The sequence below is a fragment of the Phasianus colchicus genome, chromosome 2 (genome assembly GCF_987193195.1).
Source record: "Phasianus colchicus chromosome 2, bPhaCol1.hap1.1, whole genome shotgun sequence".
Taxonomy (NCBI): Eukaryota; Metazoa; Chordata; class Aves; order Galliformes; family Phasianidae; genus Phasianus; species Phasianus colchicus.
This window is the reverse complement of record NC_143437.1, coordinates 2,802,949-2,830,488: the sequence shown is the minus strand read 5'-3', so window position 1 is coordinate 2,830,488 and position 27,540 is coordinate 2,802,949. Positions and strand designations below refer to the sequence as shown.

General features: G+C 39.0%; 1 protein-coding gene across 16 annotated transcripts in view; it reads right to left on the bottom strand.

The window, feature by feature from the left end:
• Positions 1-27,540, bottom strand: part of CCDC88A (coiled-coil and HOOK domain protein 88A) — a 75,608-nt gene that overhangs the window by 46,193 nt on the left and 1,875 nt on the right. For all 16 annotated transcript variants that reach the window (XM_031597863.2, XM_031597864.2, XM_090134529.1 and 13 more), the window contains exons 3-7: positions 12,037-12,145; positions 7,038-7,107; positions 2,669-2,727; positions 1,353-1,436; positions 685-825 (exon numbers count right to left, since the gene is read on the bottom strand). In XM_031597863.2, the coding sequence (XP_031453723.2) occupies positions 685-825; positions 1,353-1,436; positions 2,669-2,727; positions 7,038-7,107; positions 12,037-12,145 (463 nt within the window). The remainder of the gene's footprint in view (positions 1-684; positions 826-1,352; positions 1,437-2,668; positions 2,728-7,037; positions 7,108-12,036; positions 12,146-27,540) is intronic.

The window sequence follows — 27,540 nt, the reverse complement described above, 5'->3', positions numbered from 1 at the left end:
CAAGAGGAAGAACTCTTCCACAATAAAGCTATTTCTCCCTTGCTTTCCAAAAAAATGATCACCACATACAGTCTCCCCTCAAGCTGCTCCTCTTCTCTTACCAAAGCTGTGAACAGGACAGAGTTGGTGACATTCACAGGAACATCAGGAATAATTGCAACATCATCATATTCCCATGCTACTGAGGGGCAAATCTGGTATCCTTAAGATGATTTATAACTCGCATTGTTTTTTAATACATGTCTATTTCTCATTCTCACACTGTGCAATGAGTGCTTCATAAGCCTGTAAAAACTCTGCTCCTGGATTCTGCTCCAATTCACTCAAAACCATATGATACATCAATACCTTTCACTGACTGCCATGTACACTGATGGGTTTCTGATTCCTGGAGTCTTTACTGATGCAGCTCTGTCTTTTCTGCTTATAGCTGTAAAAGAGCTCTAACACTCCTGTAAACTGTCTATGTGATAAAGATCAGCTGCTACTTTCCCCTCAGCTTCATAACAGTATTCAACCAAAAGCATGCACGTTGTAACCACTTGAAGCAACATTTTGGCAGTAAGGAGTCCTTGCTTTTGTACACTAACTGAACATACATTAAAGTGTTCTAAAAACAGTAACCTTCTCCATTTTCAAAAATCATTTCTTATGTTTCTCTTAAGCAATAAAGCACATCTGTACCTCTAAGTGCTCATCTCTTTCATCTACAAGTCTTCTCAACTGTAATGTCATATTTTTCAAAAGAGGTTCAACAGAGTCTTGTGTAAATACAATGACATCCATCCACTGCAGATCAAACACATTCTCCTGGTTCTGAGTTACCTACAAAGAATGAAACAGAAGAGAAAAAAGGCACACCCTTTAAATTATACCAGAAGAAAAAGAAGCATACATAAAACAACGCTGAAACTATATGGGCTAAATTCTCACATGACATAAAAAAAAAGACATGAACGTTTAATATACATTAAGTTGTGTGCAATGGAATGGCATACCTTAACTTGCATTTCTGGCAAAATAAAAAGCAAAAAGTGTCTATGACATACTGCAGCACAGGAGATTCATTTTTGATTTAGTAATTTGCATGTGACATTCTCGTTACGCTCAGTTTGCAATACATCTAAGAATTTCTTGGAGCAACATACTTGCTTCTAAGTGCTGCTCTAACAATGTAAGGAATTAGATGACAAATTTTTTTTCTGAATTAAGCTAAAATATAAAGACATTTTTTGCTCACTAAAAACAATAGACAAACTTTCTATTTGATTTTCCTGTTTTTGAACAAACGTAATAAACACTCCTACAAAATATTCCATCTCCAGAAAATGAAAAGCATATAAATAACATACCTCTTGAATATGGGCTGCAACAGCTGCTTTTGTGTCAAAATCCAGATGTTGGATTCTTTCAATGAATTCTTCCTTTTTCTGACACTAAAATATATATATACATTATATACATTAGAGCATGTTCATATAAAATCATATTTTCATTCCTCCTTTGTATTTTTAAGTACGAAGAGTAATGAAACTGAAATTTCAGTAATCACATCACTAAATTTTATCCAATAATTTCCTTGATCAGTAAGTATTCTTATATTTATGCTGTGCTGTAATCATTACAACAACTTTCAACATTAATAAAATGATTAAAAAAAGAGCAGCTACTGCAATGGGGGCAAGGAAGAAGTTTCTTGAAGTAGCTATTTGTTCAAAGTTCCACAAGCACTTTCTCAGTGTCCTCTTTTTAATACTCACATCACTTACCTAAGTTGTTAAAAATACATGATTAATCTATTTTTTTCAGTTTAATTAGCTGAATGGTGCAAGCCTCCTTAATAAGAACTGCAGTCCATTAGAAGAATCTACTGAATACGTGATCATAGGAGCAGGGTATCTTAGAAATATTTCCACCTTGTCATCTGTCCTGCACTGTTCTTACTCATGCTGGCACCAGCTCAATGCACAAAGCAGGTGTTCTCTTAGTGAGAGACCTAACCTTGCCCACAAACCAGGAGCTCCCAGGAGATAACTAACCTGATATGAGTTTACATCTTATCTGCCTTGCAGCCTACTCACTGCCAAGCCTACCAAACACACAACACATCCCTCATGGATAGCCAAATCTTCAAAGTTTAGGTTAGAACAGCCTAGAAGGTAAAGGTCGTGCAGTTACAACCTGTAACAACTCTGATAGCAAAACAGTGCAAAGGGAGACAGTACTAGAAAGATTTACACATCCTTGCTTGACATGACACATCTGAGTAGAGTGACTTCCCTCACTCATTTAATCCTGCTTAGTTTGCAAATTAATGAAAATTAAACAGAGTAGGCAGACTGAATGCAAACCATTTCAGCAAGATATAACTGTAAGGCAACTCTTCATTATTTATCATTTTCTTCCTTTCTTTACAGTACCTAAGGTGAGTACAGTTACAATTAATGAACCATTAGAAATCTTACAAAGTTTGCCATATGCAGTAAGATATAGGAGATGCAGAGTTGTAGCCACTTGAACTGTCAGAACATCCTGATTGTCAAGGAAAGTAATACCATCATTAGAGAAATGAAGGCTACAGTTACATACAACTTCAGGTATGAAAGTGATAGGATAAGAAAATGTTAACACAAACAATTCCATACAAACAAACATTATTTAAGCTTACCTGAACAGCACAACCAAGCAGAAGCAGGAGTATTTTATTTATTTCATTAGTACCTGGCTCTAAGTAGAAAGAAAAAAAAAAAAAGGTGAACTGAAGCTCAGAGAACATTAGCTTTTCTCACTATTGTCTTATAATTTGCATTATCCCAACTTAGAAAACAAAGGCAAAGAAAACCCCTTCTTTCCATCTTTCAACTTTGCCCTTTTTGCCACTTAACTGCCAATTTAATGCTTACAAATAGCTTAACATGCATGATAGAAAAAGCAACATTTCAGGCCTTCACACAGCAAAACTTAAGTGACATTTTCAAGTGTTTTGGACATGACCAAGTTTTCAGCTGTAATCTCAGCTATCTCAGCATACTTGCAAGAGCGTTCAAATCGTCTGTCACCCTTAGGCTACCAACAATTAAGAGGCAAATTAAATAAAGCTTTATGAAATAATTAGGTACTACATTAGATATTCATCTCCACATCTAGATATCAAACTGTATTTCCAAATCTGGCCTTAAGCATCTTAATTTCTTTTAAAAAAAAAAAAAGCTTAAGATCCCTGTTTGTTTACAGCTCAGTAAAGATGCACCTTCCTTCTTACACCCAGAATTTTCTTGGTCCTGCTACTAAATACACCACGTCATGCCACAAAGTGAACACTTCAGGATGGCAAAATAGTTTAGACTAGCTGGATTAACCTCTGCATACATCACTTTGCTTTACTGAAACCGAAAAAGTACTTTCCATTTCATTCCCAGTTTTGGGAACAAATGAACCTCAACAGCATCCTTTCTAAAATACACTCAGGATTTCAGCAATTAGTTTATTTTGTTATTAGCTAACCAGACAAAAACTATGCTGTCAAACATAATAATGCAGGCTTGGGATAGAAATCTAACCTTTATTTCACAAAACCAAGTTCTGTAGCTGAGCTGGTGTAACTACCACCAGCAGCAGCATATTCACCCCTAGGCCAAATATGGAACACTGCAGGCAAAGTGCAGGTTGTGGTATGATATACACAACCCTTCTTTAACCTGTCACCAAAATTTCACTTTTAATGGATTCAGTTAGTAATCACAAATGACCTCTGATGACCTTGAGATGATGATAAGCATCTAATAGGAATCCAAAATCATCTTTTTGAATAGCACAGACCACGCACTTCCTTTACATTGGACAACTGCTTTGATCTACTTTGGATAAACTCCCATAAAAGAAAGATGTAATTGAGTGATTACAACTGCTTGAAAAATCAGCCTTTGCTTTTATCCACTGAAGTATTTGATAAGTGAACCAAATTTAAAATCCTTAAAAAACTAAACAAGGTAATCTTGATCAAAAAGACAACATTAAAAAGAAATTAGAAAAACAAAAAGAAAAGGTGCAAAACTGGGAAGAGACCCACTTCCAGTACTTTTTTGTGCAATATTAAGTAGAGTGCCTTTTTCAACACTGGTTCAACCTGCTTCTCTGAGAGGGAGAGCAGTACAACCCCCACTGACAGGTATCACTGTGATTTTTCAAACCACAAACTCAAGAGGGAGATTGTTCATCGTTATGTAGATTTCCTGCATCCCAAAAACTTGAGCTGAAGTCTCTTACACGTTAACAGAAGACATCAATGAATACATTTCAAGAGAAGCATGTCACCTCAGCTAGAGAAGGACAATTCCACCTGGGTGTCTATTTTAACCACCACAGATTATATAGAATATTGTAAGAGAATGAATCCACTCCACTGTCTTGCACTGGAAATTTACTTACTCTAATAAACTCAAAAATCCTCTGGAGCACTCACCTGCACAGTGGTTCAGCATCTGACTGATGCTCTTAAGGACCTACCTGGATATTGTTCTCATGCCTTTTCCCTACATTCCCTGATGGAACATGGCAAAATACTGAACAACCTTAGCTTCTCATGACTACAGACTGTCCCCTCTGTTTTTCTTTCTTTCACTCCACCACAGATACAGAAGTAGATCACTGAAGCCTCTGTACCAACCCCTCCAATGTACTTCTCAAACTTGGCCCCTCATCCCATCCACTGATCTTCCCTGAGCTCCGTCTTATCCCTGAATTTTCACATTCTCTGTAGCCTTCCATCATCCCACCATCCTCTGCCTTGCTACCTCAGAACTATTAAGTGATTTTAATCTCTTCCCTTCCCCCATTTAAAGAATATTTGCCTCTTCATCATCTCCTTTATCCTTTTCCTCTTTAATTCAACATTTACAACCACAGCCTGCACTCTTTCCATCCAGTTTTTTCCTCAAACTGGCCTCCTGTCAATTAGCATAACCAAAATGTTTCTTTATCATAAAGTCACTGATGATCTCTTTTAAACCAAAGTTCAAATCCAGAATTCTACCTGCATTTTCCCTTATTAACCAACTGCTTCTGCTACAACCAAACATGTTTCTTTTCCTGAAATCTCATCTGCTCTCACCTTCTTCAAATCGTCATCTTCAGGAATTTCTCTATTCATCAATCACTTCTTATGTGCAAAGCACTGCAAGTGGGAAAAACTGGGATACATTCCAAAGAGAAACCACAGCTGCAGCGTAAGCCTTACAGGCTGAAATCCTACTCACTATCAGAGAATCTACTTTTGCTGTGCAAGACTGCCTTCATGCAATCAAATTTACAAAGCATGTCTCTCTAAAGGTCACTGAGGTTTCATTTTGCTACATTGCCCTCCCCCAAACCCCTCCTCCACCAAGAAAAAGGCTTTAAACTCCCTATATAAGGGATGAGGTCCTCTTCAAGAGAACCATAAGAGCAGTATTTAAAAGGGCATGAAAAGGAGAAGCCTTTTGGAGGAAACCAATTTCAGATCCAGGTCTGTAACCAACTTCAGCAGGAATCTGAAACATCTTCAAGAATCTCGTCTGTATACCAGAATGGTTTTTAATCCCTGGGCTAAGCTACAGTAAAGTCTGCATTTTCTCTCAGATACAATAACTTCTCCAGAAGAGAGCAATACATGTATTACCAGAGGTTCCAGATGCCAAACCACAAAAGCTGTGGTCCCACAAAAGGAAGAAGCTTCCTTATTAAGCACTTAAGCATAGGCTTCTGTGTATATATCCAAATATTAAATTTTCTCTGTGGCTTTTCATACTGCATTTTTATTAGAATTTCCTACTAAGGTACATAACACCCTTAAGATGTACTTTGTCTCACTATCTTAAAGAGAATAAAAAACCATCACTACAAAAATAACATTACGACCCATTTGGTTTTTTAAATCTGCTTTTCCACTAAATCTGATTTTTAGGCAAATCCATGGATTCTTTTAAAAAACCTTAGGAATGTCTGGAATCAAAGTATAAAAACACAGTGTTGGAACAAAAGTGACCACGTTCACACTTTACAGTGCATGTGACAGATTACAATACCTACACATACAAAAACTTAAAACGCCATGACCTCAGAAGCAAAAGCAGCAATCATCAAGAGCCAAAAGTAAAACTCAAGAAAATTAAATCAAGATATCTACATAAATGGTATATATGCAGATGGGATATGGAAAGTATCAGTGTTATGAACCCTGGAATTGAAATGAGAGCTAACGCAGATGGTTCTTCTTGTCTCACATACACTGATGCATGGCATGTAAGACCCAAAAAAAAAAAGAGGAAGAAAAGCCAGGGGAAGCTACACAGCCTGTTAGAGCAGTTCCTAACCTCTCTGCTGAGGTGCTAGAACATCACAAGTAGAACACCTGGGACACATTAGACCCAAGTAAATTAATTCTGCCCAATCCATAGTGGCTCCATGCAGGCCAGGTGTATCTGCTCCGTGCTTCTGGAATTGAGAGCATGGTGCAGAGATTCCCAAGTAGCTGTGGATAGTCAGCTGGGTCCATACAGGCTAATTTTCTCGGTCTGAAAATTTCAACTCTCAGAGCTGGAAGCAAAGAAGGTAGGAGCATGGAGAAGACAGCGTCAGTTCAGGGGAGAAAATAAGGTAACTGCAACATTTTTCAGGCAACGATGCAAGAGAGTTTGGAGGAAGGAAAAAATAAAACCAAGGATTAGGTTTTGGACCAAGTGAGATGCACCAAACCACCCATTTTCTCAAGGGTGGCTTAGGTAAAGGCAGCTGAAAACATCCTAGCTGGGAATACATGAAATGTGTATTTTGTCCTATCATTGGCTCACTGGCTGCTGGAAAATGCACGTCAGTGTGAAGTCAATGTTGAGGTTTGAAATGAACACATTTTTGTCGAGTATGAACCTTTGGTGTGAATAAAGAAAGTGTTACTCAGTAGAATAGCCACTAACAGCAGCTATTTATATGTGAAGAATATTTCCAGTGAAATAACAAGTTATACTGATATCAATTTTCATCTTTGTTAGAAATAAACTTACCAGAAAGAGGATTTCTGCCGATTATTAACACATTCGGCAAAGCCATCAAGATCAGCTGCTGCAAACACTCCTATAAAAGTCAAAATATTTTCAAAGTTGCATGTATTGAACAAAAATATCAAACACTACCCAGCACTAAGATGAAATTAGTATTCTGCAAGTAGTTCTAAATTATGCACATCTTAATATATACACATACAATACTTACTTATTTGTACTCTAAACAGAAAGATTACAACTGTGAATTTCTGCTACACAAGCCTTGTTTTGTTGGTTTGCAAGATCACCTCAAAACAGTGAAATCCCCTTGTGGTAAGGAGGTGGTTTATTGTTTTTGTGCCTTAGAATGCAGCAAAATTCCTTGTAATTATTAGTGTTTATGTTTCTCTGACTAGGTTATGTTTATTTGCTCTAAGTTTCAACTAAACAACGGAAGATGAACTTCCCTGAATTTACAACCACAGCCTTAAAACCTAAATACAGAAGTTACAGCTTTTCTGATGCATTTATGCTGTGGCAATCCTGAATACGAAGGCAGAAAATCCTATTTGTCTGATCAAACAGAGTTTTAGTTTGGTAAGTCCCACGCTCACACAGCAGCTTTGCCCATCTATTCCACAGATTGTATCAATGGATAGTGACTGTCAGCCAGTAAATGGCTGTAATCAGGTCAAATCCCCAGTCTAGACAGAGCCTAATTCTTCCCAAGCAGAATAGTCTTCCTCCTATTCCCAGATGTTTATTCACAGATGCAATCATATCAGCAGCTCTGGAGTGATGCTTTTTGTTTTTCCACAGTAAAACAAATGAGAAGATGCATTTGTAATTACAGAGCAGAACTAAATGGCACAGGATCTAAGGGTCCTTATAATCTAATGAATGGTTTTTTTTGAATGTCAGTGCTGCTTTTTGGACAAGTACATTAGCAACACCTCAGTGCAATTATTTGCTATGTTGAGAGAATGCATCTCACAGATTTTATAAAAACCACGTGCAATAAACACACACAGACAATTTCACAACAAAAAGTTACAATAACCTGAAACTAAAAATGAAAAAAAAAAAATCTGTATCTTATTCCCACGTAATATACATTACTGTATGGCAGTACAGTGAATATTTTCCATTACTCCCAATTCCAAGGCATTCCATTCAGAACACACACCAAACACGATGCCTGTTCAGAGGGCTGCCTGAACCACTCAGATGAGAAGCCCCCAAGGCTCAATACCAATGCATCCATTAAGCACTTGCTTCTCTGCTTTGGGTAATTCCCCAGGTGACAGGAACTGAAGCACCCCCCCCCCTTTTTTAAAGCTGAGTTTGCTATGCTGCCTTGCTAACCCACACACAAGGCTGCAGGAAAACACCAGCTGCTGGGCTGCACTAGGTTTGAGAGGGAACAAAACCAACAGTCTTCAAATCCCAAACAAATCCTGGCATTAAACAACCCTCTTTCTGGAATTATCCTCATGACCTCGGATACAGGAAGCTTTACAAGTGATCTGTGTGGATATATGCAGATGGAGTTTGAGATATTGTGATTCCTGCTGCAGCCCACAGCAATGCCTATTGACAGCCCAGTGATGCCTGGGCAGCCAGACTGGAAAGCTGTAATCCAGATATCTTAATGGACTGCACTGTTTTCTAATTTAATCTTTGTTTCAGTTTTGTATAAATCAAATAATTTGTTCACATTCAATTTACACACACTTAAAAGGAACTGCTTGTTGTTTGAGCAAGAACAGAGGATGAGAGTAACAAAGAAAGGGAGATAACTTGAAAGGTTCTCCTGGCCATCACTGCCCCCATTCTGTGCCCAGGTAAATAAATGCACTGGTAGTCTAGGTCCAAATGCTACACTGAACAGAAACTTCAAGCAATAGAAGTAAACTGGAAAAAGGGATTAAAAAAACATGTTTTTTTTAAGCTCACATGACATTTTTAATTCAGAAAATACATCAACCATCATTAACAACCCTTTGTGCCATGTGGCTTTCCAGTACATAGTGAAAAAAACCTCAGTGAATGTTGTCACCAGGCTATCTTATTAAAGATACAGCCATGACAAAACAAGAATTTGGGACAGAAACAGAATTCTGTAGGTTTCAGCTGGAAAGAATAGTGTAGAAATACATAGGGTACTGAAACATGTATTACTTTTCAAATCACATAAAATGAACTCCTTCCTGTGAAAGGGTGTGTTTGCATGTGCAAACATGTATTTTTTTAATCAGAAGTACTGAAAATCAAATTCAACTTGGCTTTGGCAATATTAGTGATATCAAACTGGCTGTCAAAAAACAGAAAAAGTTTAAAGATGCAAAATCATGTACATAACAGTAAGAAACTTTTTTCTACTTTTTTGAGGCAGATATTTTTGATTTTTTTCTGAATTTTTAAAGAGATACATTTTAAAGCAGGTACATTTGCAACATACACTTGTACACTTGAACATTTTATGTCTTAATTTATGTAAAAATCAATTCCAACTCATTGCTTACTTACTGTGGCAGTCCACAGGCAAAATAATATTATAATAAAATATTATCACTTAATGAGGCCCAAAGGCTCAATCCTACAACTGCAATGACAACATCCTATACTGCAAACAGGAGAAGCTTAACTGCTTATCTCACTGTGCTGTGGTTTTGTGGAGCTATATGGTCACACTCACACTGCTCTGACATCCCACACCTGAGGATGCTGCACCAGCACTCACACACTGCACAGATAATCCTGTGCTTAACAATGCCCAGCAGTCCATTTAGCTTGTTTTCCTTCATTGGTCCTTCCTGCCCTTTCCCTGACATCTGCACCACGTGTACTGCACAACAGCCTGCTACCCTTATACTTGGACACCCTCAACAAGTGTGGCCTACGCTGAGGTCACAGGGCTTGCAAACTTGTTCATCACCTTCCCAGAAGTTGTGCATGAGCATATGTCAGTACTGAAGAGAAAAGGGAAGCAGCATTTACCCATGAGCTTAACGCTCAAGCCATTGCCTGGGATGTGACACATGTCTACTCAGGAGTGTAATGGAGGAAGTGCAGTACGTGACCATTACAGAACATCTCTGCAGGATTGAAATCCTGAGCAGGCTCATTAGAGCTGGAACAGACAGGAAGGAAATTTGTTGGTACACAGCAGAGTGCCACACTTCTTGCTGCTTCTTACTGCACCACCATGTCAAATTCCCCCTTCTTTAAGAAATTAGCAAACAAATACAATCTGTTTCTGAGAAGCCTGCTCTACATTAAGAGGAAAGGATCTGACCTGCAGAGACTGGGAAATAGGAAAGACAGGCTTCCATATAGCCCAGCAAAGCTGGCAAATCAGAGAATGACCACAAAGGAGGCAGGTAGGGCTGGCAGACTGCTGGAAGCAGCCACACTGCAGCATGCTGTTAGCCACACTAACATTGAATTAAAGATCAGTCTGATTAGTGCCTCAGGATCCTGCCAGGGGATGTGCATACGGGGCCTCTGCAGGGTTTTCATGCTGCAGCATCAAACTAGGAAGTAGATAAATAGAAATGATCAATGGTTGGGTACCTACAACCCATCTTCTAACATTTCCCTCCAAACCAACCAACCACGAAGAGTAAATTTGAACAAATGCTGCAATTTGGCTACTAAATATCTTTACCCCCTACTAAAATGCCAGACCTTTGATGTTTGCAGGTTCCCTCACTTGTACTGTATTGAGGGACTGGCATCTCACTAGATCAGAAATGTGGGAGACAGGCAAGCAAAAGGGGAAAAAAAGGCACAAGCAGTTTTATACAGCTTGCACTTCTAGAGCAGTTGACAGATTCGAACCATTAAAGGCATGATGACTGAATCAAACATTTATTGAAGAAGAATACTTTAAGAAAAAGACAAACAAAAAAAAAAAAACCAAAAAACAGCTATTGTATGTTATTTCTAAGACAAAGGCTTGGATCAACATTCAAAATCCTGAATCACACCGAGACGGATCAGTGAAATGGAAGCAGTTTGGCCTCATGCTTCTGGTGGAACAGCACCATGCACAAGAAGCACAAGGATTGCTTTATTTTCAGGTAAAGATCATTTCTGTCACTGGTGTGTCTAGTGTTGCACTTGTTACCTGTAGCACTAATACCTGTCTGCAAACAACTACCATCAGGAAATGGAAATGCCTGAGTATAAGCCAGCAGCACCTAAACCACATGCAGTAGCTGCCATGTATCGCTGCAGCAAGCATCAGCTGGGAATTCTCACTATATTTTGGAGTTTTTAAGAATAAAGTGTGTATGTGTACACACATGAGAAAAAGCTTACAAAAGCACAGATACTGCAGTGATGAAGTTAGAGGCAGATAACTGAGATTTCCTCCCACATCTGGGCTTTCCTGCTTGCCAGAGCATTCCGAGGAAGTGGGAGGAGACAAAAATACACACTGTGAAGTATGCTGGTGGTATCCACAGCATCCTGCTATAGCCTGTCCATGTGCCACCAACTCAAAGCAGAAAGCATAGTATTAACTCTTACCTTTTGCACAAGATGAACACACAAAAATTCAGTAACTATTCTACAGCTCATCACAATGTTTACTGCTCATTCCTGTTAGGTTTTTATTTTTCCTAATAAAAATCAAATGAATTCTAAACACACAGATGCACTGTTCTTACAAAAATGTTGCTTAGTCAACTAAATGCACATACAGCCATTTATCTCAGGCACAGAACTTGTCTCAATTCAGAAAATATCAACAGACACAGCTTAAGGTGCTAAGTGAGCAAAGATGCAGAATATTTACTATATAAAACAGAACATCTTTCACAAACAAGTGCTTTGGACTCCTCCTTCAGCTGTGAAACAGGTGATGAAGAATTGTGACCAGATTTATAAACAGCTAACTAATTACACTGTTTTCACAAAATATTGCTCTTATTTTTATTACTTTTAAAGGTAATGAAAAAGAATGCTCAGAAAGAACTTCAGGCAAAAGTTACTGTAAGAAACAATTACTGACCTGGTAGAAATATTTTATTTTCTTCACCAAAATACACAAGTTCTGAATCCTTAGTGATTCATCATTGTTGACTCTCTTGTTTACATTCCGATTCGTGGACTTCGGATTACTGCAAGAAATAAAAAATTAAAAAAAAATAAACACAATGAAAATTAATCTTTAAGCACATCTAATAATGCAGAATGTAATTTGGAGCATCCATCGCAGCTACAAGAGAATGAATATAGGAAGTTATTGTGATTGACAGGCAAGGATTTGCACTTCTCTATAAGCAGCCCCATCCCTATGGAATACAGAAAGCAGAACAGGGATGTAATGTAAATATTCCAGCACACACTGCAGACATTAGTAATTATTCTTGATCGTGCAGACAATTATGAGTAACAGAATTCAGACTAGCTGCGTTAACCACTGTCTGAACTAAAAAGCTATACAATGTTATTTCACTACCACGAGGCACAGAATCAGAATGAAGCTTTTTAACTTTTAGAACAATATGGAATATGAAACACAGCATATTAACACACACTAAATTACTTTAAACTTATTTACAGATAGCTGAAATCTGTCAACAAAGGGATACTAATGAGTTTTTGTCTTGTGTTCTCACGTGCTACCAGATTTTTCTCTGGTTTATCTCTGCTTCAGAGAGGAAATCAATCCCTTTTTCCTTCCAAAAGTTTTAAGGGTCTGAGAAAATGCAGATGAATCATTCTTTTTCAATACCTCGTAACATACCATGTTATTAACCACATACAAGAGAGTGTAACCAACAGTCATTGTGATTTTTCCAAGGAAAGCAATGCAGAATCAGTGCAACACAACGCCCTGCAGAAGGCTCAGAATTGCTCAGAGATAGCCAACGTGAACTTTTACAGATACTTGATGCAGCCACACAATGCAACTTGTGTTATTTAATGATATTATTGCACTGTTCAATAATATTACTGTAAGATGAGTGTGCAGCTAGCTGGAATGCTGCACTCAACCAAACTACCAGCTTCTCACTGGAGGCTCCTGCAGGGCCATGTGTCTGCTGGGTCTGCTTTTATTCAACACAGTCATTAATGATTTAGACAATGGAATACCAGAGCTGCCATCGGCACAAACTGGGGGGAACAAAAAAACACTTCAAAGAATGCTATGACAATTGAGCATGATTCTGAGAAAGTGCAAAAGTGGTCAGATAGCAGTAAAACAATAAATGCACGGGCAAAGGGTTATATTTGGGAGTCAAACACAGAAAGAGGAGTAACCTTCTCTAAAGCAGAAAAGAGCTGAATGCTGCAGGGAATACAGCCAAACACTAGCAAGAGAGAAATAGATTCTTTGCTTCTTTAAAGACAAGTGCTGTCTACAGGAGAAGTCATTTTACACAGAGCACAGCTGATCCTGCAGTTGCTATGATCACACCTCAGGGCAGCTCTGCACTTTAGTTTTTCACAAGGTGATCACAGAATCATCAAATCATTAAGGTTGAAAAGATCTCCATGATCCAGTCCAACCACCAGCCCACATCCTTCAGTGCCACATCTCCGTGCTTCTCAAACACCTCCAGGGACAGTGACCCCACTGCACCCTGGGCAGCCCATTACATCACCTTACCACTCTTTCTGAAGGGCAGTTTTTCCTAATATCCAACCTGAACTTCCTCTGGTGCAACGTAAGGCCATCACCTCTCACCCTATCAATCACTAGTTACCTAGGAGCAAAGGCTGACCCCTGGTACATCCTTCACACAGAGCATTCCTGAAGAGCTCCTGAGAGCCCTGGGTGCAGTGGGTAAGAGCAGCACACCAGGCATCCTGCAGGAACCAAAGACCTGAACCTGAATATCAGGTGCTACTGCTGCAAACTGAACGCTGTGCAGAGGAGACCAGGGGAAGAATGTGCATCACACAGAGTTGATGTCCATCCTATATAAAGAAACTACATCTGAACAGTCTGTGATACCACGTCTATAAGATCACTGGTACGTGTGGGATTCATGCACACATACAGGTACATTCAACTGCAGCGTGTCAGTGCAAGCAACCAACAAAACCAAGTGGGCTGATCCCTCCACTGCCCTGAGCACATTAATACGACTGGTTTTGATGCAGTTGTTCACTCAGTAGTTTCACATGTTTTTGGTACTGGTCTGTCAATAGACTGAATTTACATATTTTTCATTTAAATTTAAGTTACTAAATAAAATCCTTACTTACCTTTTACTGTTTTCTTGACTTTTTTTTTTTTTAAAGCAATTTATTTTTTTTAAATGTGTATTTACGCCTCTTCTTCAGTTAATTGCTATCAGCATCTCCCAACTTGTAAGCATGGACACAAATAACATAAAAACACTGCTACAAAAAGCAAGTTGGATCTTATTTAAAACACACCTCTGAAACACAGGCATTCTTAGGACAGAAAACACTACATAAACACTACTGCTATTTTCTTGTATACAGAAATCTATAAAAATTCAGACACAGATTTACACAGGGTAATTGCTTCACTACTAAATGCTCATCACCACGTTCTAAAAAAGGCTACAAACAAAGTATGCCATAGAATATACTACCAAAACTATGCTACTATGCAACTGTGTCATTCCGGGTTTATTCATTGAGTCCACCTGAAGCTACTAAAGGAAACAAATGGGCTAAAAAAGATTATGCTTTACAGATGTGCAGAACTGAACTCCTTTCTAAACTGAATTCATTCAGACTTGTTAAAACCAGAAGAGAAAATCCAGGATAAACCTTGCTGGCATGATGGAATACAGAGATCAACTGGAATCTCCTATTCCTGCATTCATATCTTCAAAAGGCCGATTTGGTTCTTTAATCTTCACCTTTAATCTTAAAGACTATCGGATTACCTCCAGGCTTTAGCATCATCTTCAGCTGCGCTTCTAATGCCACACATTTTAACTGAGTCTCCCTTCAGAGAATCCTTAACAGAGGGAACCAGTGCTTCCTGGATATCATAATGGCATAATCTTTAGTAACACCACTAAAATTCATGTGCAGTCACACAAATTCAAAATATAGATGTGAAAAGCTCAGGCTGTTACGCAAACCTCAAACTTTACAAACTTGTAAGGCAAATTAATTAAGTCTATCCCAAAACTACAAATGGGAAATGAACATGCAAACAAATTACTGAACAGCAGCAGAAAGAAAAAATCAATCAGTATTGCAGCTATCCACCGGGAGGAAGAAAAACACAACCAGAGCCTAAGACTTCTTAAGATGCAGGTGCTTTGCTGCACTCCTGCATCAATCCTGCTACCTTTTTGTTTTGCAATATAATATTTCACTGCTGGGATTTACACACACTGCAGACATGGCAAGTGTGCTTCCTGTTTTATTGGAGGATATGAAAACACACTTTTGAAATAGAACACTCAGGCATGGTCAGGACCTACAGAGTCATCATACCTGGCCCCAGCTCCTGAATTCTCCTGCACAGAAATACCTGCTCATCCCTCACACCATATCCTATCATATTCTAATCTGAGCATTATTAGAACATCAGCAGATAGTTTGTCAACGGTAGAACAACAAAATGATTCTTATGTTTCATCTTCTCCACCTTAATCCTTACAAATCCAGCAATGTATGGATCAACTCTGACAAGTTAAGCCTGGACAAAGATGATCAGAAATCGCACGGTGTTAATCTTGTGTCGAAGTTAATGTCAGTGAGTGCCAAAGATTTTCTGACTTACTCACTTACACTGCTGTTGCAAATCAAGCAGCATTCCTTTGGGTTTGTTTCCAACACCCCTATGTCCCTCTCCTTCACATGATGCACATCTTCATCTCTCAGCACCAACTTAATGGCTGACACGCTCCTTATGCTTTATGAAAATACCTGGCTTCTTTTTTGATAAAAAAATCATACTATTGGAGATCAAAAAAGTTTCATTCATTGTTTTTAAAATCCACAGCATTAAACATGAGGAAAATTCTGGCTTTCAGAACATGGCCCAACTGGCAGTTGTGACTTTCAAAGCACAATGGACACCCAAGAAGGGCACTGACAGATCACTATCTGCACTGAACGCTGTCACCAGAAGAACTGATGAGGCCCCTCCTCCTTCCCATTACCAACAACCAGAACCTGCTATCTAGAAACCACCAACTTTAAAACTCACTGATCTTCTTGAACTACAAAACACCATTTTACATCATCTTCGTTTAGTCAATATAGCTCTTCTTCTCGGAGAGGCAGCTGGAGTATTAATTCCTTAACTTGCTCCTTTCAAAGCACAAAAACACAGCATGATGTTACTTAGGCTTTCCATTATATATTGTTAGTATAGATGTATTCTGTCAGACTGCTACGTGCCAGAGTTACTTTAATGTTCCTATCAAGCATTTTGAAATAACTGGGAGACTAATGAAATAAAATATGCAACGTTTTTCCAAGCAGAAAGATTATATTCTAAACATAAATCCCAGAGTTTGTATTGCTTTCAAGAGCGTGCATCTTCAAATTTGTTTATATTTTGTTGCAATTTATTACAGTTATAAAAAGTTATTTATACCAGTGTTAAATAACTGTTAGTGCTAAGAAAAGCCTGTAATAAATTTTAATAATACTAAATGCTAACACTTATTAGAATACACCTGGCCCAACACCAGTGAAATCACATGTGCTGTTGGGAACGTAATGAGCAATAAAATAATTTTTAAAATAATTTCTAAAATTGATCTTTTACAAAGATGAGCATTAAAAGTCAGGTTTTAGAAAACAGAAGGTTCTTGTGGCTACTGCCCTGTTTACTCTGGGAGCTTTTTTAACACAACACACTCTGAACTGGTCCCTTTATTGGGTGGAGATACTGAACTGCTTCAGTGGCAAATAGCCTAGCAAAATAGGGCAAATCTGTCAAGAAGTCAATAGGAAGCAGAGCAGTAAAAGATACCCTTAAGCAGTTTTACATTTAAGAGCAACCTACTTATGACAAGATACATTAATCTCAATAGCAATAAAAACAGACGAGAGCATCTATCCCAATAACACATCAGTTGAAAACCACTGAATATACAGAGAGAACTTCAGTGTTTTTGAAATATTAGAAGTGCCACAAATTACAGCCTGAGCCCTCATATAAAATCAAGGATCGTCTTTAATTTTTCATTGACCAAAACCTATCAGAAAAGGGAACGTGATAGCTTAATGGCTTCATGGTTAAACCTCTGCAAGCTGCAAACCAGTTGTGTCCTCTCTCACCATCTGTTCCTCGTTGGTACTTAATCATTAAGTATTATGCACACCCCAATTTTAGATTTGTCATTGAGTGAATATAATTGTTACACATCTTGAAGGGTAATAAATACTGACTGTTCCTCTATCCATAGAGGTCTAGGATACTGCAGTTTTACATGTAAACGTTGCTGAGCTGCAATGTATTTATAATATTGGCAATGCACATATGAATACTACAACTAGACAGCTGCAGCGTGGCTTGCTGAAGAAACAAGCTGTGGATGAGTTGCTCAAGTTTCACTTTTGAATCCTGCTTAGCTACTTTGTGCACTTAGGTAGGATCCAGTAAAAGGATGCTCAAATCCTAATGTGCAGTAACCGAGCACCAACCACTCCTCTGCCTCTTTAGTGAGTGGTTATTACAATCCACCTCCTGCAAAGCATCTGCATTTCTACCCTCAAGACAACACTTTTCAAGCAGCAATCAATGCACAGCTAAATGCTTGTGTAGTTCTCCAGATATCTGCTCAAGCATCTGAAGATATTACAACAATACCAAGTTATCCTTTACCCCAAAATAAGGTGATCATCAGTACCTCAGTTGAATGATGCTTTGCTCACTCTACATTTAGCAAAGATTGCCTACACGTGCCAAAATTTCCACCAGCTGTATCAAAGGTTTTTTGCCTCATCCCAACATCAGTTTAGGACACAGGTCTAGCATCAAAAGTGTTTTGCTCCTTGCACAAAACTTCATCTCCTACCCATATGTCCAACATCAGAAACTGTTAGGAGGCTGAAGCTCCAAAGCTTTTCCTTTAAAAAACACAACCAAGTGGCCTACAACAAATCGACTGCTTGGTGGGGATCCCAAGGGATCAATACTGCCAAGAACAGACATGAACAAAATTAAGCTTATGTAGCCAGCTTCCCTACTCCCAGCCTGAGCTCTGCAGCATCTGAGCGGGCTGAACTACTCACAAGGCAGCTGCACAGTGCTTAAGCTCACAGCAGAGGAGCTGCCAAATATGGTGGAAAGGTGGAATATATAAAATGGAAATATGCTAGAAAAACTACACCTGAAGCAGTGCCACAAGCCTTTGTGCAGAGCAGCCCAGTCTCTCCTTCCTCCATCAAAATGAACCTGCTGGCCTCACCATCTCAGGAGCAGTGGTATGATTTGCTAGAAGAGGCATCCCCTCCTATCTGTATCCTCCCAGGTTTACAGGTTCATGTGCAAACAGCAAGACAAAACCATCATGTATTCAAGACATCTGATGCCTGACATTTCACTTCTTTCCACCTTTTGAGGCAACAGTATTTAAGAAAAGCTGTACAGAAGCAAAAAGAAAGTCAGTAGTCAGAAAGCACCTTTGGCACCAGCTTTGAAAAACAGTGCAGGCAATTCCTTCATGTGATTCACTCACTGTGATGGAAGATGCTCTGTGCTTCTGTGATGATAATCACTCTGAACCGTCTTCATTAACATAGCATCACATTAAAGACAACAAGATAGCCATTCTAAATTGTCTTCATTAAGGAACAGTTAAGATTAAAAAAAAAAAAAAAAGATGAAAAAAGCAGCCAGAGACACTAAGGAGGAGAAAAAAGATATCTGCCCACTTAAACTCAGAGGAAATAAGGATGACCAGTGCTCAGTGGTATTTTGACCATTTACTGCAGGAACAGATGATGAAAAAAACAAATCTTAAATCAGAACATTACCACTATGTAGCAGTATAAAAATATTTGCATTAGTTAATATTCTTCAACAAGTGTTCAGAAAGTACACTCCCACTCACTAAGTGTAACTCCCACTCAGTGTCTGTTCTGTTATTTCAAGTGCTTGAAAATGTCACTTGTGGGGAAAGAAAAAAAACAACAGAACACCCAGACTGATTTCTTTCTGTATCCTCTTCTCATTAATAGTAAAGATGCATGCAGGTGACCAAACTGTAGGCAAAGAAAACTCAGGAAATAAAACAGTTTACTTATCATTCACTAGGCACACCTAGAGCAGTGCATTAACATCTCTGCAAAAAAAAAAAAAAAAAAAAGTAATAGTTGCCAACCTTACAGAGCAACAGCTGCCTTTATCACACAAAGGGAAACAGCTTTAATACTAGTGATTGAACATAACCATCAGATAGACTCTTTTCTTATCACACTAAAAAGTTACTGTGTTAAAAGAAAAGAAAAAAAGCAGTTTTGAGCCAGCAGTTCAGACCAGCAAATCCCTACAAGAAGCAGTGAAAGCCCAGCAGAGCTGAGGCTGCCTGGCCCTGATCCTCAGCTGGCCTCCAACACATCAGAGCTCCACCAGCAGAAAGGAAAATCGCTGTGGCTCAGAGCATCACAGAAGACTTAATACTGTCACACAAAATGAGCACTCCTGGGTATTAAATGATAGAAGAAACAATACAGACAAAGCCTCCTTTGAGCAAACAGATGAGAACCAGAAAGCCTGACAAACACAGGCCTGCGGGAGAGGTCACCTCAGGAAAGAAAAAGAAAATCCACAGGTCTGCCTCTATCTCTCTGCATTCTTCTCAGAGCACTTTGCTAACAATTCATCATTCACCTTCCCATCACTGGCTGTCCAACAGTCTACAAGAAGCAAATCTGGGAGATACGTTAAAAAGGTTAAAACTAAAAGTATATGCAAGTAGAATACCACTCATTCTTCAGTCCTCATTTGTAGAAGATTTTTCTGAAACACAAAAGGTGACAAATCCTCTAGAGCAACTTAAATCACAACGAGAGCCTTCCCTTTCTGTGCTCTTCAGAAATAAGTTCACTGACCTTCACACACACAAACCACAGCACGTAAGAAAAACGACAAACAGTAAAGCATTTCCTTTATCACAAAGGCCTGGGATTCCAAACAGGAATGGAAGCCAATATTGGCTGAGAAGGTAGAAAAACACACAAGTTTTCCCTAGCTCCATCTCACTAACACCAGTGCTGTTACAGGTCCATCAGGTTGCTCTAATGCTTGCACTGTGCCACTTCCCAAATTATGTGAGCCAACAAGGCAGCACAGGCTGCAGGAGCACAGAGACTGGAACAAGCAAGCAAGAACAGAGATGTGCACAGGAGTGGAACAAAGCTCTCAGGATAACAAACAGCAAATTCCCCCTTTCCAATTTTGATCAGTGTGTGTTTGGTTTTGTTTTTAGGTAAGGGTCAACAGGTTTTACCTTCTCTCAAATGAGTTCAAAACTGCCCAAGCTAATGATACTGAAAAGAGTAACAAAACTACCTAACTTTCTGATCAGCACTTTGATGGAAGTGGCCACTAAAAACACCACAAACGTTCACATCCACAACAATCCTATGACAGCAGCAGTTCCAGCTGTTTTCAGTTACGTACTTTCAGTTAGAACACCATGATTCTAAAACTCCCTCTGAAGAAGTACAACGAACATTTTATAAGTAAACTAATAACAATAAAATATACATCTGTGAAGAATGTCAAGCTTTACTCAGATAAACACAGCTTTGCTTGGGATAAAGATCCAAATGTACCTATCCTAAAATGGAACCCTGGCCAAGATTTTAGTTTTACTTTTCGAACAATTTCAGAAGGGTAAATATTTAATTCCATGTCTGCATTTAGATTGTTCTGATTTAAGTTTAAAAAAAAAAAAAAAAGGAACAAAGACCAGTTCCACATTCTGCCAGAGAAATGCAGAACACAGCAAGTTTAGCTTCTTCTGTTCTCCTCTCCAAAAAAAAAATAATCTGCCAGGAATACTCCCATGCAATATGAGATCCTTACCTTTTGTTATACTGATTTTTAGACTACCAACTGATGTATCCAATCCTCTTTACTGATTCTTCCAGAGAAGGAAATAAATTCAAGTGCAAGGCTCTTGGACGTAAGGGGATTTCCCAAGAAAGCACGTTACATTTGTTGTAAGGATTTGGTGGATGTCAGCAACTTCCCTGCTTCATCTCATTAACTGAGACACACAGTAAGTTTTCTGTGCACATCAATAAATGCACAATCCCCTACTGATTTAGATATAAATAGAGCAGTCCACGAAGGACCTTACCCCTGTTAACCACACAAAGCTACAAGATCAGCATACATAGAAAGGCTCTGTAAAAGAACTGCATTCTTTTCATCTTAAAAAATTAATATTAATATCCTTGCTAAGATGCAAACCAACATTTGTACACGTGACATTTGTCTATATCTTATCACACATCAGCTAGCATGCATATTTTATTTTTGGTTGGCATACACGATGCTCTGAATGTACAGCAAGCATCTTCCCAAGGTACCAGAAAACTGCACCACACATTTTTTTGCTCGAGGGTTTGCTTAGGAAAAACAAAAATACCGCATAAACAAAAAATAGAGCAAATTTCTCCCTCAGCTTAAAATAAGACAAAACTCTACAATAAACCTAAGTGACCTCTGCTCCCCCTGCTGCAGAAAAGGAAGCAACTTTCAAGTCTATCCAAATACACTACACAGATCCAAAGATTCAGTGAAAGCCAGGAATAATACAAGCTGCTTATGAGTTCATCCCTTGCTATTTCCCAATCCAAAAATACAACTTAAGATAATTCTTGCTTTTTCCTTGGAGTGAGCCAACAGGAAAGCAGGCTAACCAAGTTCAGGTCAAGGAGTAGTGCTGCTTCAGTTTGCTGCCTTAGCAGCAATTACTCCAATGAAACAAAGGGGGAGCATTTTGTTAACACTGCTTAGTAACAACTACTGAAGAGGCATGCAAATAAGGGCCATGCCTCTTTGGAGCATCTCAAGCCATAAGTATAGGATTCTTTAAAAGAAAACAAAAACAGAGGCTTCCACATAGCTATTACCAAATAATCTCTGACCACTGAAGTCACATGTTCTAACAAAGCAGCATTCTGAAAAATGTTTTGATCCCTAAATAATTACTTACATGGGGAAAAGCAGAGCAGTATGAAAAGACAAGGAAGCCAAAATAATAAATAAATAAATGCACTCAGTTCAGAAATAAAAGAAGAGGAACCAACAAAAAAAGAGGAACGTACAAAAGAACACTAAGCTAAAAAAAAAAAACCCTTCCTAACAGAAGAAACAAATGAGGAAAGTCTACAAGCAAGCTTCTCAAATTAAGAGTAGGATGAGGAGATGCTTGATTTTGCAACCAGTTTGTCAGTTAACTAGATTAGTTTCTGAAAGAAAAATCAGAGCGCAGCAATACTTTGATAAAGGCTTGCAGTGCACAGATCCCCATACAAGCCATGGAACCAGAAGCATCACAGCCTTGCCAGGGAAAGACAGCAGTCAGTCAGCCCAGGTAAGACATTTCTGACTAAACTAAAGCTTTGGCATTTATTGCTGCCACGCAGCCATAACACTGTAGAGCTGCTCAAGGCGCCCTGACAACCTGAGCAAGCTTTTCATGCCACAAAAATCACAGCAAAATAAGTCCGTGCATCACCTTTCCTTACTACATGGGGAGCAACAACAGTGGCAGCACAGGAGAGGTGGCAGAGCAAAAGGAAAGCCAGCCCCAGTGCCAGAAATACGGGCAGCCACAGCTGGAACTGGAACCTCTCATCCATCCAAATCTGAACCACTAAAACACACAGCACAGCTGCTAGTGCAAAACCTGAACAAGTATTCCTCTGGCACAGAGTCACACTTGGGGCATTCAAGTTACACATGACTTCAAGTTAAAGCCAACTTTTAAGGACAGCTCTATTCAGCAGTGCCATGCTGTGCTCTGTGGGTGCGTCTCCTCCATTAACTTGCTCAGGGATCTCTGCCCCAAAGCCTTCACAAAACAGCCTTAACTGAACTATGCCATAGGAGGAGATGGTGTGTCAGTACACTCTTAGCTTTCCTGGCAATCAGGAGATAAATTGTACACTTACACAGCAATTGCTAACTTATTTATCTTTGCACAGTGCTTTCAAACAGCGCATTGAAAGCGAGCAAAATGAAAACCACTCTGAAAGTAAAACTGTGGATATAAGTGGATACAAGCTGTTTCCTTGCCAGAACAGTTTCAATGCTGAAACAGGCTATTTTGATCTTAGATATTTCAGATAAGACTGCCATTTGTGAAACACACAGATAAACTTAGCTTTTAGACCTTGGCCTCAGCTACCAGCCACACCGAGTGCATGGTAGGCAGTAAAACAACAGAAGAAATAAGAAGCCACAAGCAAAGGATGCTTAACACAATACATGAAGAGCTGAGAAGCACAAGTACGTATGTAGGGGACGCTTAGACCATTTGCTTCCTAACCTTCAAAGATCCAATGTGAACCACTGAATAATTTACCACACAAAAATAAATTGGAGGAGACAGGGTGAAGGACATTGGACATCAACAGTGGAAAAGGACACAAAGAACTCAAAAAACTGACACATAACCAGAAGGTCACACACTCAAAATGTTCCACAGCCAGCCTACACTGTATTTCCCCTTTACCTATCAAAAACTGAAGCACCTCAGAAGCACAGGTATTACCTACATTCACCACATTTACATGGCTGCAGGCAGACATTCAAGCTGCAATTAACCACCCTCACTCTACACACTGCATCAAAGTACCTTCTAGTTTTCTAAAGGTTTCAATTCCAGCAATCTTGACTTCAGTGCACATCCTATTGGATCACTTCTTAAAGAATTTGCTTCTTCGCAGAAACCATTACAAACACTGCTTTCATTGAAAAACACCTTGCAGAAAATATTCCTGCAAAACCACTTTTGAGAGCAACTCAAAACTGCTGGTGACACCTACCTGCATCACGTAAGCCTGGCAGAGTTTGAGAACCGTGCATCAAATCCATCCACTTCAACAAATGAGAATGGCACAGACTTCATTTTATTTGCCATTTGTCTAAAATATCACGCGCTTGTAGTTTTGCTGCCAAACTCACCAATTTAATTTTCCCTAAATCATTTTTTCCCATCCCTTTGCCCAGTCAAAACCTGAGCGAAGCTGCCTCCTGCTCTTTGGCCTTCACATGAAAGAGTTAATTGGATTGGAGCACACGTCCCTGCACTCTTTCACAGAGCCAGGCAGCTGGCTGAAGCACTGGAGATGGCGTCCAGTTTTCAGAAAAAGATATAAGCAAGCCAGAAGTATGGGCTGGCAAGCTCAACTGCTTGGGAAAAAAAAAAAAAAAAGCGTACAACTAAAGACTGAGAGCTCAGAAAATGAGTCAATGAAGCAGTCTACACATTCAAGGCACACACCACCACAGTAGTGGAAGAAAACTGTCAGCCAGTCCACCTGGAAAATTCGATGGGTGTGGAAGGTCTGCATGCAGATCCAGACAGTGAAAAACTGTGACTGAACAGTTAGATGGAGAAAAACAGGAGAAAAATAAAATACTCCTTCCTTTGAAATAGTTCTAAACATGCTCTCATGCATGATGTGGGTAGTATCAATGAATGTATTCAATTAATGCAACGGTTAGGAATGGAACACAGACACAAAAACAGACGGGTTCTCCAGGCAGTGCATCGTGTTAACTCAGTTCCAGAGTTTGCTTCTGCACATCACTCATTTTGAACATGCTATTCGTCCAACAGTTGCAGTGAAACAGATCCATTTCCACAAATGCAATCTGGAGTAAAATAAAACCATTAAAACTAAGCTACAGTTTGAATCTTTTTTTACATAAGCAAATATTCAGTGGCGCTGCTAAATGGAAAAGAAGTCCCAGTCTTGTAATTACTTGAATAAAAGCACACAACCGCAAAGTCTCACAGGTTGCTTGAGAAGAACAACTCACACATCCCTACCAGGACAAGTAGGCATTATTTACTAGACGTGCAAGGGCTGACTAATCTGCTGAACTCTGGTGCTTCATTTTAGCAGCACACAACATACACCACTCAAGCACCTGCACACTTCCTAACATCAGAAGCATTTTGACATCAAAGCATCCCTGCAGGCATTCAAGGCCAGGCTGGATGTGGCTCTGGGCAGCCTGGTCTGCTGGGTGGTGACCCTGCACACAGCAGGGGGTTGAAATTAGATGAGCATTGTGGTCCTTTTCAACCCAGGCCATTCTATCATTGTATGATTCATGGTAAAGGTATGAACTATTGTGGGTAGGCTCCTCCACCTCTCTGCTATAGCAGAGCTCCACTGAGGTGATCCCCTGCATGGCAATTTATTTCCAAGATACATAACCCCTTTCTATACCAAAGAACACCAAGATGAAGGCCCAGATTTAGAAAGACAGATGGATTTCTATCCGTGTATCAGACACAGACTGCTCCTAGCAGAAGGTAGGTAACTGAATACTTTTGAAGAAACTGACCTAAATTTAAACAGGAAATGAGACGTTCTCTCAAGTCAGGAGCTGATATTCTAAAATCAGAACTCACCTTAAAAACAGGAAAACAAACAAACAAAACAAAAAACAGCTTGCCTGTAGCATCTCCAGTAAAGGAAGAGCTCTCCAGATCTAACACCAAGTGGAATCCATGCAATTTTCACATTCAACAGCAAAAGGCATACAAGGAATGTAACGAATTTGTTTTTCTCTTCCTGATGTACTAGGTACCAATAAAGTCAATTCCAGCAGAAAAACAAACAAAAAACCCAGCCATCTCAGTACCACTGCTGAGAACAAAAAATTCTGCTAGGTAATAACTTTTTTTGATATATAACTGCTTAAAACATGCCTAACCTTCACTGTTATGCTATAACATCCCCCCCCCAACATTTGGCAGAATTAAAACACGTATTCAAGTATAAGAGCAACAAGACCACAACACCTCTAACAGCCTCCACTTGTTCGTGTCCTTAACTTCCTTTAAAGCATCTCATCCAACCCACAGTAACACCACACCACAGAGTCCTGTTTGATAGCTGTATCCTCACATCAAAACACCAGCATCCCATGTACCTCTCAACTAATGCACACAGCAAGTACCAGATGACATAACTGGTGTCAAAAGCAACTTTCAGAGCTGCTTTCTAGGCATGGCACTCCTGATCACTTCTGCAAGAGCAACACTTCATTTCTCTAGAATTACTAAGTGTGTCATAACCCATAACTATGGATCTCTATGTCTAATGTGAAAAAAAGTCATACAAAACATAGAGAAATTCCAAAGAAAAATATGATTTTGAAGTTACATTTTCTGCTGCATTTCCTCAACAAATGCTAGTTAAGACCAAAAGGACAAAAAGAAAAATCCTAATAAAATGGAAAATACCGAAAATGTGATTTTAATGGTTAGTTGAAGTTACATCTTTAGATTTTTTTTTTGTAAATGAAGATGAATTTTTAATATGTGGATCTTCAAAGGGACCAGAAGCTAACACAGCTTTCCACTGACTTCACCAGAGATGGAATCTGTCTGCAAAACACGAAACGTTTTTTTCCTCTTTCAACCCTAGCAAAAGAAAAACAAACATATTCCCCTCATCCCTTCCCAAATAAGAATACGGTCCTGGATGAAGTTTCAATTTTAAGTAGTAATCAATCTTAACATATTTTAACTCCCCAAAGAAGTATTTTAAACTAAACACACCTTCCAGAGTAGTTACGTATTTGTAAAACTAGTTTTACTGTCAGCACTTTCACAGCTTCTTCTAATTTAAGGTAGTTTTCAATTGTTCCAAGTGCCAAACTTTCTTTCTTTGCCTCTCTCCTGTGTTTACACATCTACACACAACTCCTTCCAAGTAAACTACAGTCATCCCAGCGTGCTGTCAAAGCCAAATTCAGTGCTGAGTGCCTCAAGCCTGGGATTGTTTTCTCCCCGCAGCTTCCCATTTTACACAAACATTCACCACATACACATCAATCGGGTTACACTTTCTTAATATTGTAAAAACTTACCGAGAAAGCTTAATTTTGAAGTTACATTCTTCAAAATCACTTTGTTCCAGTACCACATTTGCCTTCTACTTCCAGCTGTCAAACATTTTTAATCAAACAGAAGCTCTATGTGCTAAATGCACAGTTAAAATTGACAAGCTATTTCACGTATGTGCAGCCCAAGAAAAAATAAATCAGTTGTAGTGACAAAGAAGGCATTGATTTCAAGAGGATAACAATTCAAATTTAAACGTGGCAAGCAGAATTTTGTTATACAGGTTATTCACGTGAGCTCAATACCAACAGAAAAAGCTATAAAAGTGTGTGTGTACAAGTAAAACTGTAAGTGGAGTAACAGGATGCCCATCATGAGTGCAGGGCTAGGGAACAGCTGTCATCACAAGCTGCTCATGTGCTGGTTTATCCATCTCATCATTCATAAGCCCGTATTTTTTCATACCTATGCACATGGATTTGCTGTCTTCCTCTGTAAATGTAAAA